Source organism: Tachysurus vachellii, chromosome 10, assembly GCF_030014155.1.
Source record: "Tachysurus vachellii isolate PV-2020 chromosome 10, HZAU_Pvac_v1, whole genome shotgun sequence".
NCBI classification, from domain to species: Eukaryota; Metazoa; Chordata; class Actinopteri; order Siluriformes; family Bagridae; genus Tachysurus; species Tachysurus vachellii.
This window is the reverse complement of record NC_083469.1, coordinates 9,863,691-9,877,372: the sequence shown is the minus strand read 5'-3', so window position 1 is coordinate 9,877,372 and position 13,682 is coordinate 9,863,691. Positions and strand designations below refer to the sequence as shown.

The 13,682-nt window shown below is 39.2% G+C and overlaps 1 protein-coding gene across 3 annotated transcripts in view; it reads right to left on the bottom strand.

Moving 5' to 3' along the window:
* The window catches only part of myt1lb (myelin transcription factor 1-like, b), a 106,556-nt gene that overhangs the window by 67,580 nt on the left and 25,294 nt on the right, over window positions 1–13,682 (bottom strand). For 2 of the 3 annotated variants that reach the window (XM_060880028.1, XM_060880030.1), the window contains exons 2-5: window positions 9,500–9,627; window positions 7,611–7,656; window positions 7,438–7,471; window positions 5,056–5,118 (exon numbers count right to left, since the gene is read on the bottom strand). In XM_060880028.1, coding sequence (XP_060736011.1) covers window positions 5,056–5,118; window positions 7,438–7,471; window positions 7,611–7,656 — 143 coding nt within the window. In that variant the 5' untranslated portion in view covers window positions 9,500–9,627. The remainder of the gene's footprint in view (window positions 1–5,055; window positions 5,119–7,437; window positions 7,472–7,610; window positions 7,657–9,499; window positions 9,628–13,682) is intronic. The other variant, XM_060880029.1, reaches the window with a different exon arrangement.

Below are 13,682 nucleotides of genomic sequence, written 5' to 3'. Positions count from 1 at the left end.
CATGCAAATGAGGACCACAGAAGAAATTAGCTCAACCATGAATGAGAGAGAGGAGGTGGGGAGGGGTGATGGATTGAGTGTTTGCTTTATTTATCTTTAATTATCTGGCAAACGGTGGGTGGTGGAACCTGAGTATTGGAGAGGTTCTGAGTGAAGCACATGTTATCTTCTCTCTCGTCCCTGTCCTGCCTCTCTCTCTCTCTCTCTCTCTCTCTCTCTCTCTATTTCTCACTCTCTCTCACTTCTCTCCCCAACTCCTATCCCGAGATGGAAATCGATACGCCCACAAGCCTGGCCGTCCATCAGCTGTACAGTGACAATCAAAATAACGGCTAGGCTGTGGGATTTGCGATCGGCAGATTCAGATCAATTCAATGATGGCACGGTTGAGACAAGGACAGGTGATAATACAACACAGTAAGATTTGATTCGCTGCCTAGCAAGGACAGAAGGCTACGTGAGATCCCTGCAAACTAAATTCAACATCTGACCAGCTTTCTATAGGGTCTGAGTTAAGTTAACAAAGGAAGAAAAGTATGGACATTAATTGTCCTTAAGCAACCAGTACTAACAAAATCATTCATAAGCTTGTACAATTCAACAGCTTGTAGTTTCTCAGTCGGCGGGGCTCTAAGAAAAGAACCTCTTGTGAATTTCTCCTGTTATTTATTAGAGAAAATGTATAATCTTTGATGCACTGTACTCTAAGGAGATGTTTATTTAAGATATATGGAAGGAGTCTCCAGTGTACGTGTTGTGTATTGGTGAGTAAGGTGGTTTTCACACTGGACATGTTTGCTGCAGAACAAATCTGAGTGTGATTTTTCCTGATGTGATGTAACCCACCACAGTGTTGGCCTGGTTTCAAACTTGTTGATTCCTATTGAACCAAAATGCACGTGTTCATCTTACCTCATGACAAACGTAATATACTATACAGTATATTTGATAAGCTCATCATGAGGTACATCAAGACTACCCATACTGGACCCTCTACGGTTGGCGTATCATCCAAACCACTCCACGGACGATGCCATTGACATGGCGATTCATTTAGCCCTCACCCATTTGGACAATAAAGACACTTACTGTACGTACAAATGCTGTTCATAGACTTTAGTTCAGCATTCAACACAATCATCCCTCAGCACCTGATTGTGAAACTGAGCCTGCTTGGACTGAACACCTCCCTCTGCACCTGGATCCTGGACTTCCTGAATGGGAGACCTCAGTAGTCCGGATCGGGAACAGCATCTCCAGCACCACCACACTGAGCACTGGAGCACCTCAAGGCTGCGTGCTCAGTCCACTGCTGTTCACCTTGCTGACTCACGACTGTGCAGCAATGCACAGATTGAACCATATCATCACCGATGACACGACCGTGGTGGGTCTCATCAGCAAGAACGGCGAGTCAGCATACAGAGAGGAGGTGCAACAGCTAACTGCCTGGTGAAGAGCCAACAACCTGTCTCTAAATGTTGATAAAACTAAGCAGTGGCAGCTCAGTGGACCTGGGGTTCGAACCCATGCTGTTCTGATCAGTAGTCCAACACCTTAACCACTGAGATTTCATATATTTCCACAAGCTGTCGGATGCCTTAATAACTGAACTGAACTGAGAACAAAACACACGCACATCAACTTTATGGACTGCACAGACCTACACCAAATACACACTCTTCCAATATACATCCATCAAACAATTTACATGCTGTTTTGCACACTGTTTTGCACATGCTGTCTCACATTTCAGTCAATTGCTGTTTTGCATATTACTTTACTATACCTCATGTAATTGCTGCTATAATACTAATGTGTTCATTCCAGTATTTCTGCACACATAATATAGATTGAACATACAATATGTGCAGTGGTCTGCGCTGTTTTTGTGTATTGTTTTCTCTGTATTGTCTTTTTGTCTTGTCTTGCACTGTTTGCACCAGATTGTACAGATGCACTTTATGTGGCTAGGACTACTTAGTGAAGTTCTTAGCTCTGTCTTTGTTCTATGTAGCACCATGGTCCTGGAGAAATGTTGTCTCATTTCACTGTGTACTGCAACATCTATATATGGTTGAAATGACAATAAAAGCTTCTTGACTTGTCTTGATATATATACATATTATTTTGATGCTACGAAGGTATCTCACCTCTTCTGTGTCCCACAACATTCGACTGCCTCATAGTACAGGCAGGAACTATAGAAACTAATGATGTCATCAACACATGATAAAACACATGCGCAGGTCACTTTACTTCCTGAAAAAGTGCAGACCCGTGTATGAGTTGAGTCACTTTTCACTTTTCACTTTTCAACCAAACTCATTCCACATCCTACAAGTAGTCTCAAGTTCGGTACCATGCCACGCTTCCAAGTCTGCATGACAGCTTACCCATTTTGAGTGGTCTGTTTCTGACTAAACTGCCAGCGTGAAAGCTTCATACAGTAAGTGTTCTTGTCCCTGTAACCTGACCATCTGCATGTCTTTTCTTATTAACTTCAATGTCTCAAATGTGTCTTGTGGAAGTTCCACAAAATGTACTTACATGAAAAATGTAATAACATGGAATTATAAATGGTTATTGTGTTGTTTTTAATCAGTGCAAACTGTAATCATTAGCAATTTGTTATATACGGTGGCCGAGAAGTGCAAAACAAATTAACAAATCCGAAAACACATTAACAAATCCGAAAACAAATTAACAAATCCGAAAACAAATTAACAAATCCAAAAACAAATTAACAAATCCGAAAACACAATGACAAGTCAGACAACCCGGAAACGGTAAGTATAGTTTTTGAATGGAAACTTACCGATCATTGGACAAGACACCTGTCACTCAAGATATACAGGTATGGAATGTGTAAAATGTAATGTCTTGTCTTAAAGTCTTATGTGTAATGTGTAAAGTTCTCCGTTTAAATATAAGAAAATAACAGAATTACTCCACAATAATCCATTCCATCCATCCATTCCAACTTTTCCCTGCGGCAGACTGTTGAACTTTATGTATACCTTGAGTGACAGGTGTCTTGTCCAATGATCGGTACGTGTTCCATTCATTCATTCATTCATCTTCTACCGCTTATCCGAACTACCTCGGGTCACGGGGAGCCTGTGCCTATCTCAGGCGTCATCGGGCATCAAGGCAGGATACACCCTGGACGGAGTGCCAACCCATCGCAGGGCACACACACACTCTCATTCACTCACACAATCACACACTACGGACAATTTTCCAGAGATGCCAATCAACCTACCATGCATGTCTTTGGACCGGGGGAGGAAACCGGAGTACCCGGAGGAAACCCCCGAGGCACGGGGAGAACATGCAAACTCCACACACACAAGGAGGAGGCGGGAATCGAACCCCGACCCTGGAGGTGTGAGGCGAACGTGCTAACCACTAAGCCACCGTGCCCCCTATGTACGTGTTCCAATCACAAACTATACCAACCTCTTCCGGGTTGTCTGAATTGTCGTTGTGTTGTCGGATTTGTTAATGAGTTTTCTGATTTGTTAATGTGTTTCGTGCACCGATTCAGACAACCCGGAAGAGGTAGGTATAGTTTGTGAATGGAAACTTACCGATCATTGGACAAGACACCTGTCATTCAAGATATACAGGTGAATGAAAGGTGTCTCGTCCGATGATCGGTAAGTTTCCATTCACAAACTATACCAAACTCTTCCGGGTTGTCTGACTTGTTGTGTTTTCAGATTTATTAATGTGTTTTCAGATTTGTTAATGTGTTTTCAGATTTGTTAATGTGTTTTCGGATTTGTTAATGTGTTTTCGGATTTGTTAATTTGCTTTTGAATTTGTTAATGTGTTTTCGGATTTGTTAATGTGTTTTCGGATTTGTTAATGTGTTTTCGGGTTTGTTAATTTGTTTTCGAATTTGTTAATGTGTTTTCGGATTTGTTAATGTGTTTTCGGATTTGTTAATGTGTTTTCGGATTTGTTCATTTGTTTTCGAATTTGTTAATGTGTTTTCGGATTTGTTAATTTGTTTTCGAATTTGTTAATGTGCTTTCGGATTTCTTAATGTGTTTTTCACTTCTCGGCCACCGTATCTCGGCCACCGCAGTTTACTGATTTAGTAACAACTAAACTGCCAGTTCAGTATTATGGGCTTTCAACAAAATGAATTATATTTTACTGAAAACATTGATTTCACAATCTTTTAAACATCAGTGTATATGCTGAATACTAACAAGTGTTTTTTTTTTTTTTTTTTAAACAGCATAAGAGAGATTTAAGAAGTGACATTTGCTCCATCATATAGCTTTAATCTGTGTGCAATGATGCTTGTCAGTCAGAAGAAGGTCACAGCATTCACAGTGTTTTTCATCTGGATTATTTTCTACATTCTAATTGAAGTCTCATTTCTAGTTTTTGCCACTTGCTCATTGTACATTAATCACGTCATTATTTTGTCTGCGGAAATGGTACCATCTGCCTGTAGGTCATATCTGAGCTTTAAATGTTGAATATCAACTGTCAAATTACCACATTCACCCAAACACTAAGCTAATGCAGAGCAAACAAGGCTGTTCTGCAGAATCTGCCCCATACACCATCACACCCCCTTATTCACCCTCACCCTCACCACCTCTACCACCCCCCCAAAAAATCACATCTAACCATTAATATGCAAATTGTACTGAAATGTGCAGGAATATTTATGCGGTGAACAGCCTTGAAACTTCCCAGGGAAAATATTTTGCATCATAAAGCCAAGCACAGGGTTTATGTGGAGAAATGTATATTTTCTCATTCAATGAGGTTCTGAGCCTTTAAAAATGCCAGAAAGGAACTGCTGGTAATTTCTCCTTGAGATGTGATTAGGGCACAGTTGTAAGAAGAGAGCCTCATTTCAGACCAATGGCTTATAGGAAATATGGTAGATATGGTGGGTGCATTTTGAACAATAGAGTTTAAAATGACCAACAGGATCGAGGACTATAAACTCTGGACCCACAGAGTGCTGCATGTGGAGACTGTTTATCGACCAGCAATGTAATGAGAAAAGTTAGCCCCCTTTACCTCTGATGTCTTGCATATTTTCCACTAACGTGCCCAATCCCATCACAATGCGGTGCTGGGCAGCTAAAATAGAAAGAAATACATGTTGGGTACATGCTGGGAGGAATGTGTGTACCTTGAAATGTATGCAGGCACATACATACATACATTCTGCGTTATTTCCAAATGTGTGTTTATGCGCACAAGGTAAACTATTCACTTTATTTCCCTAAGCTACAAATCTTATATGATTGCTGCTCCGTATCTGCTCAGTCCAGATACCAGTGCAAAGTCAAACTGTGTTTATTCTACCAGCTATCTCATCTCAAGAGAGCACTACCATCAGTACTGATCACATATTATTGGCATTATAGATGCCTCCTCCTCCTGTGCCTTCATATCGACCAGCTGATTAATTGCTATCTTTGGGCTGCAGAATCAACCGAAGAGAAGAGCAAAGGTTTGACGAGATTTTCGTTTGTGCCGAGTCTTAAATACGTTGAGACGCAGTACTGATGTTTTTCTCTTTATTTCCCTGTTCAACATCCAAACCAGTGAATTTGTGTACATACTATAAATATATGTTTGATCTCAGCTCCCATTACAGAAAGTTTGTCAAGAACGTATCAGAGTAAATACCAGAAAATCACAAATTGATGGAAAATACAGTATCATTTATTTGCGGATGCAAGAGACTGGTGAAGGAATAAGCAGCAGTGCTGGAGTCTCATAGCAGTCCACCGGCTTTGCTGATACTGTACTGATCAAGGGAATAATCTTGCTCGATGCTTCAATTCAAGCCACTGATTTGTTTTAGAGAGTAGGCTGTTATGTTTTCGGCTACAAAATACTGAATCGTATCTATCAAAAGTGGAATTACAATAACTGACATAATAATCCTAAAACGTCCTGATTGAAAATAGCATGACGCCAAAAATGTCTAACAATATGCACGAAAAATGTCTGTCAGTAGACAATAATAATATGTTTATGGGCACATAAAATACCATTGTATTTTAAGGAATACATATTCAGGGTTAATTAAGGTCTTGCTCCCAAATTAGACACTTGCATGTAATTTATTCAGGCTGAATTAGAGTCTATGCAAATTCAAGTGTATAGGTTCACTTGTTGGTCTGCGGTGTCATTTGGGTTTCCTGAACAAGAAATAAGCTCTAATATGTATTCCGTGTTCCACACATACAGATGTATGTATGTATATATATATATATATATATAAATAAATATATATATATATATATATATATATATATATATATATATATATATATATATATATATATATACTTGACCCACCTACCACAGTCATGTGATAGGTGAGAATTCATTCGTCTTTAGTAACCACTTCGTGCTGATCATGGTAGTTCAGGAGTTTATCCTCTGGGTGCAATGTAAATATATGTCCTGGATGAGACACCAATCCATTGCAGATTATTCATTCATTAAACACTCATTCACAGCTAGCGGCAATTTAGCATAGCCAGTTGACTCACTGTAGAAAACCCTGCCAGACATTAGGATAACATGTGAAGCCATAGAGACAGTAAGCTCACGGATAATCACTGGATAGCATGACCACCCTGCATGCTGGAGACATCGACGCTACTCACTATGCCACCATGCAGCCCACTGAGTGCAACATTTTATAGTCAAAATGCCATCAGCCATCACAGGACAATATGTTCACCAAGATCCAGTGCAACCAAATACCTAAAAAAAATAAAGTATGCACTGTAATTAATGTATAGCGTATGTATGTGTATGCCAGCACACTTCCAACTGTAGTGCACTATAAATTGTTCCGAGGCATTTTGTCATAATAACAATGAGACATTTCCTGCAGCTGATCTATTCTTTTTCATCACACCTCCCTTGCATTTACAGCAGGTCAAACTTATTTGCTATACACCCGTTTGTTCTGCTGGTGCTGTTTCATCTCTCAAACTCAGTGGGTGCCAAGTCTAGTAAAAGTGCAATTCACTCCTATTACCAAGTTAACCTTTGTCAAAGACTTCATTAATCATGCTTTCACAAACAGAATTATTAAAATGCTTTCGCAACACACCAAGATACAGCACTCAGTGCTCCAACTACAACAGTGATGCCTTTCCTGCAGCAAACAAGAGCATTTTAGCGAGCACTCATGGTGGTTACTCACACGAACTGATAATTGTATCTTCTCAGAATATGCTTTTTTCTAGATTCTCTTAGCTAATAAAAGAAAGATAAATCCAGGCTAGGTTAAAAGGGGTAGCCTTAAAGAAGCAGCCATCTCAGTATGCCTGTGCTTTATTACTCTATGAAAAAGGATAAAAGGCTTTATTTTTACTAAATGTAGGACTGCAGGTTGGCGTATATGTTGTGACCTTCAATATTACTGACCTGAACAGCTCTTGTATTGCTGGTTCCAAGGGCACTAGGGAACAGAACAGGAAGAGAAAGGAAAATAAGAGTGATTAGAGATGGGTACATCTCCGACATAAAATGGGGCAAAATGTATTTTTCACAGAGCTTTAAAGATGCTGTAGGGTTAGAGAAGGAGATGCTGAAAATACCTTTCGAGCGTGTGCGATGGCGCTTGTCTGCTACATCCACCTCCATCTGGTAAGATGCGATCACCATGTTAATGCCACATATAGCTACATCTTTCCAGTAGGTAGATATTTAATCAACACACATGACTGAGTACAACAGGGAGTAAAGAACCAGGAAAGAAAATTGAAATTACTAATAGTTAAGCCTTTTATTTTAAATTCTTTCAAATCAAATCTCAGACAATTGTAGAAAATTCTCTTTTCATGAAGGTCATTAGTACTTGCAGTTTAATTGTGTACAGGTTAAAACAGATCATTAGAGGGGGGAAATGTGCTTTTTGTAAATTCTAGCAATAAAACTATCCAGCTTGTTAATGTGACATGCAATAATCTAAAATATTAGCAAAATGTGTGTTTTTTTATATAGCACATAAACATTCAGCCTCAAGTTTGAGATCCATGAATATTTCAAAAGCAGGAAAGTAAAATGAGAATGATGTGCAGTTCATCTTGTTACAAATGACAACGGGAATCTTTACCTTAATGCACTGCTGACTTAAATCCAAACCTTTTGTCAATCTGTTGTTGGCACTATTTGTGTATGTGAATCAGGCCTGTCTGGTTAAGTACAGAAGTTTGTACAGAAGAGTCTTTATCCTTTATTGGTTCTACAAGACCGCATTAGGTCAAATGTCCACTATGATTACTGTTATAGAGAAATAATGGAATGATGTCTAGGCATTATATGTCATGAGAAAAAATGATTTCAATCTAAACATAGCATCAAAAGAGTCTCTGAGTCAGAGCACACTGTCATTGATATACACCAATTGTAGAAATGACTGTAGAATGGTGTTGTAGCCAGCAGAAAAAGAAAATTAGTGCAGAATTATAGTGCTGATCACTAACTAGTAGTACTAGCAGTAGTGGTTGGACACAAACTTGTAATAGTAGTGGAAGTAGTAATAGAAGTAGAACTGTATAGTGTTGGGCACAAACTAGTAGTAGTGGTAGTAATAGTAGAACTAGTAGTGTGTAGTGTTGGACACATACTAATAATAGTAGTAGTGGAAGTCATACTAGAAGTATTGCTGTGTGGTGTTACACACAAACTAGTAGTAGTAGTGAAATTAGTGCAAGTGGTAGTTGATATAGTAGTGTATAGCATTGGACACTAACTAGTAGTAGTAGAGTTAGAAGTAGTAGTAAAAGTAGTGTATAACATTGGACACTAGCAAGTAGAAGTAGTAGTAGTAGTAGTAGTTTATGGCATTGGACACAAACTAGTAGTAGTAGTAGTAGTAGTGGTAGTAGTAGTAGTAGTAGTAGTAGTAGTAACGTATAGTGCTGGACACTAACTAGTAGTAGTAATGGTAGTACTAGTAAAAGTAGTAGGGCATAGAGCTGGACACTAACTAGTCATAGTGGTGGTAGTAGTACTAGTAGTAATTATAGTCTATAGTGTTGGTCCTAACTTGGTTTATTGGTTCAATGATTAACTTCACTATATATATTATATAGACTGTTGCACTGTATATACAGTATTATATATCCTGGAAAATAGAATATTCTGAAGAACTGACTTAATTTACAAAATAATTATAACAATATGAACTCCTTTAAAAGCATTTATGCACGAGCAAAAAAAAAAAAATCATCAGCGTAGGTAGGAGTATAAATATGCAAATGATGGAGGAGGGGCCACTGGTATTTAACCTCTCATTTTTAGAACTAATTATTATAATGAGGTCCATTTTAATTCCCTGTGGAGGACTACAAGAGGATTTAGATGTAGTTAGGGACTTTCCCTTGACGTCTGTCTCATTATACTGTTATGTCTGTGTATTAACACACAACTAAAACCTAATGATGGTGGAGCAGAAAATCTGTGCTCATGATGAATATGTTACCTGATCTGAATGCAGGTTTGATTACTCTTTGGTCCAGACCTTCAGTTGATCCTTAGCCCACGGTGGTAAACTTCAGATAAGAACCACCCCCCATCAAGAGTTCACCACTCCTCCTCCAGTTTCATTTTCTGAAACATACCAAAAATATACATGCAATTATGCATTCAAATCTGCATGGAAATCACATTTACTCTGTGAAGCGTGCCATATCAGCTTCCATTCCTCTCTTTCTCCTATCACACACACACACACACACACACACACAAGCATACCCATACACAGTCCCTCATCATAAACCATATAAAGTACAGGCTAAAATCACAGAAGCTTGCACGGATCATTAGCTAAATTTGTTCTCCCTTCCTGTAGAATATGATAGATTCAGCTAATTGCTCCTTTTGCCAGCTCTGTTTCAAAGTGCAATAAGCAGTGATTGAGAGGGAGAAAACGTTATGTATTTCACATTCAATGTAGATTAACGATACACACATACGATTTTCAGTCACACTTTCTATGAAGCCCATTTCATAAATCATTATAACTGTGTTTATCTTTCATTGTCAAGCATTTTTAGAAGTTTTCTCAGGTTTAATAATAATAAAGTACTATAAATAATTGCTTGATATCTTATAATCATGCTATAACGCAAGTATCAATATCTATTATAATGCCATTGTCATGGTAGCTCCCAAAAGGTGCTGAACTACATTTCCCATCAGCCCTATTATACCCTGATTGCCATCATTTTATACTTTCTGTGTATAAGTGTCTTATTGTCTTGCAGCCATAGTTGTTTTTTATTATTTCACACTTAATAAAATAAAAATCTGCCTTTGCCTCCTATTCCTGACCCCTATATGCTGTACCTTAGAACCTTTACAACTAATTCACCACTGATTAATGAAAAAACAATGAATATTTAGTATTTATATTGCAACAGACTTCAAATACACAGTACAATCTTATATATAGTACAATATCACTAAATGTGTTCAGAATGTGTATATAGTTTTAGTCTATATAACTAAATATACAGTAGTTCAGGGGAATGTGCTCAAAATGATCATCCGTGTTAGTGTCACATATGCAGTGGATAGAGAGTAAGCTAAAAAAAACCACAGGATTACCCTTGATAGCATGTACAGCCCATCAAACCGATTCCACTGATATTAGTTCAGTGTGCCTCAAATTCATTGCCATCTCTTTGAGTTTTAAGCAGGCAAATTGCAAGGATGCCACACAATTTTAACTGAGGTGAAAGTGTGCATTTTATAGAAAAAAAGAATTGTAGCTCTTTTGGAAGAGTGCGTTCAAGCGTGTGTCAGTCTCCCGTATTCACAGATGCTAATTAAAAGTAGCCAAGTGCTGGGAGAGAGCGGGGAGATGAAGATGAGGTGTTAATGATGCTGCAGTGGAGTGTGGAGAGAAAAATGAATGCCCTTTCAGAAACGTGACACCATGCTTATAATCAGAGTAATACAGTTTCCTCAGTCTGCTACAGCTCTGCTGTAAACTGAAAAACACACACACACATGTGCACATACAGCACACACACACACACACATGTGCACATACAGTACACACACAAATGGATGCACACAAGCATGCCACATATTTTCACCAATAGTCAGCAATCAGTTTTCTTACAATTCCACCAGACAACATTGAATGCTTGTTTTTGTGTGTGTGTGTGTGTGTGTGTGTGTGTGTGTGTGTGTGTGTGTGTGTGTGTGTGTGTGTGTGAGTGCGCTAAGAGACAGATAAATGATGCATTCCACCACTTGCTGAATTCTCTCACTAGGATTTCACCCTCTTTTAGCTCCATTGTTGCTCGCTCCTCTGATGCTCTCTCTCACGCGTGTGCATTCTGTCACACTCTTTGTTGTCGGGATGAGAATAGCTAAGCACAGCCTTGCTGAAAACACAGCAGCCACCTAACTAGACACAACACCACCACTAGCATGGAATGCCACTTTGCCTTTCTTCCAGAAGTGAAACAATCGGACTGTGAGAACGTGAAGCCGACTGTCAGACGCTCTGATTGTGGTCTGCTCGGGGAGGGGCTCGGCGGCTGCTGAAAGAGTGCAATAGAAGAAGCACCATGCTGTCTCGTCCTATATAGGCTGTGTGCCTGATTGTCTGCGCTTTAGTATGCAGCTCTCGAAGCAGACATTAATTCTGCTTAGTGAGTGGGCTGCTCGCTTCAGCGCCAAGGCCAGGCAGAGAGCGAGGAAGAGAGAGAAAGAGAGAGTGAGAGTGAGAGAGAGAGAGAGAGAGAGAGAGAGAGAGGTAGTAGGAAAGTGGGAGAGAGAGTATGAGAGACAGAGAAAAACAGAGAGAGAGAGATAGAGAGAGAGAAAGCTCTCTCTAGCTCACGTATGGGGTCATGCATTAAACATCAGCATGCTTCCCTGTGGTACCCATGCAGCACTCTATGCCACATCTACAGCACACAGAATCTTGCCAGCATTAAAACAAAGTGTGATATTCCAATTTTAGCCTTGAAATTTATGTTTTGTGATTGGGTTGCACCTTCACTGACATCACCTATGTACCAAAACATATGACTTGCTGAAATATGCAATGCATGATACACTTTGGTGTCCTAATTCTCTCTTGCCACATCTCAGCATGTCTCAGCATGGTTCGGATCTGACCTATTTATTGTTTTTCATAACATGCACAATGATGGAGAGCTTTCTCCTTTACCTTAAGCCATCATTCATCCCTCTCTCATCCGCACCTCCTTTCACAAATCTCCTCTCACCCCCTTTCGCGCCGCTGTCTACCAGAGCTGAGGTGATCATTGGCCTGTCTTGCTGCAAGGCCTGGGTGTCATTACTCATTTATGTAATCTGAGAGCCAGTGTTAGCATTTGAGAGGGAGCTGTGACTGGACCAGAGGGTCTACTCACTTCTACGTCCTGCCCCTTATGGCTTGGTTCCCCTAGCACCTCCAGTGCCCTCGACCCTCACCCACCCTCCCTCTCTCTGCTGATCTCGCCTCATGCTGAGAGAGTGCTCCAGGGGTCTGAGATAGGAAATTGATCTGACTGCAGCAGGGTCATACTTCTCCCAAATCATTACCAGGGGTCTGCACAACACATCATCTGGAAACACAGATACCCCTAGCTGCTCTGAAACTGAAGTCGATGTTACATGAGCTAACCAGCAAACCTCTTTAAGAACCGTCCTTATTTAGCAAGCGCCAATCTATAACATCATCTTTCCTGATGAAAAGCATAAAAATAATAATTCCCAATGAGGATTAAGTTGCATTTCTAACTTTAAGAATGTAATATAGCATTAAATGTAAAATCCTTAAGTGTCCATGCATGCCATAAAAACATCAAATACAATATTTACTAAGTGTATAACTAATGACTGTTTTTCAGTTGCCAGTTTGGGGCTCCTCCCCTTGTCAGAATTTTTTTTTGTTTCCTGATTGTATTCTCCTGTTCTGTGTTTATTTCTGTATCTTCTTAATTCCATATCTTCTTAGTTTAAATCTCTTCCATTTACACAAAACAAAGATATTATAGATACAGAATGCTCAAGACATTGATTTCAGCTTTGCTATTCGCTACTGACTTTTTGCATTGAGATTTTTTAAAGATTTTTATTTCTTCCTTGAACCACTGTTTCATGTAAATAACTTGTGTTCCCCTGTGATGCATGCCTTGTCTTCATGTTTGGTTTGGTTTGGTTTATAATCTTGTGTCTTCACCTTGGTTACTTGATTGTGTTCACCTGTTCTATGTTTTGATTTGTTGTGTATTTATACCTTGTTGTATCACTGTGTCATTGTGAGATCTTATCGTAATTCGTTGTTGTTAAGTCGAAGTCTTGATTTCTTGTGCCTCAAATAATTTTGTTGTCCTGGTGTGTATGTTTGCTGTTTTTGGTTATTGATTCTTACACCATCCTTGTTTAATTCTTCCTGTTTGTACATTACAGAAGCTGGAAACAGAACAGACTTAAATGAAACCAACATCCATTGACTTAACTATGTACAAATTTCCCAAATGTCTATAATTCAGTTTTTCTAAACTTCAAATCTTCATCCAATAACTGCAGTGCAAGGATTATTATTATTAACCAATAAGGTCTTCTCACATCACTGACCACCTAGAATGAGACACTGACCACCTAGAATCTCTGCTCTCCTGATCTGAGTCTGATGC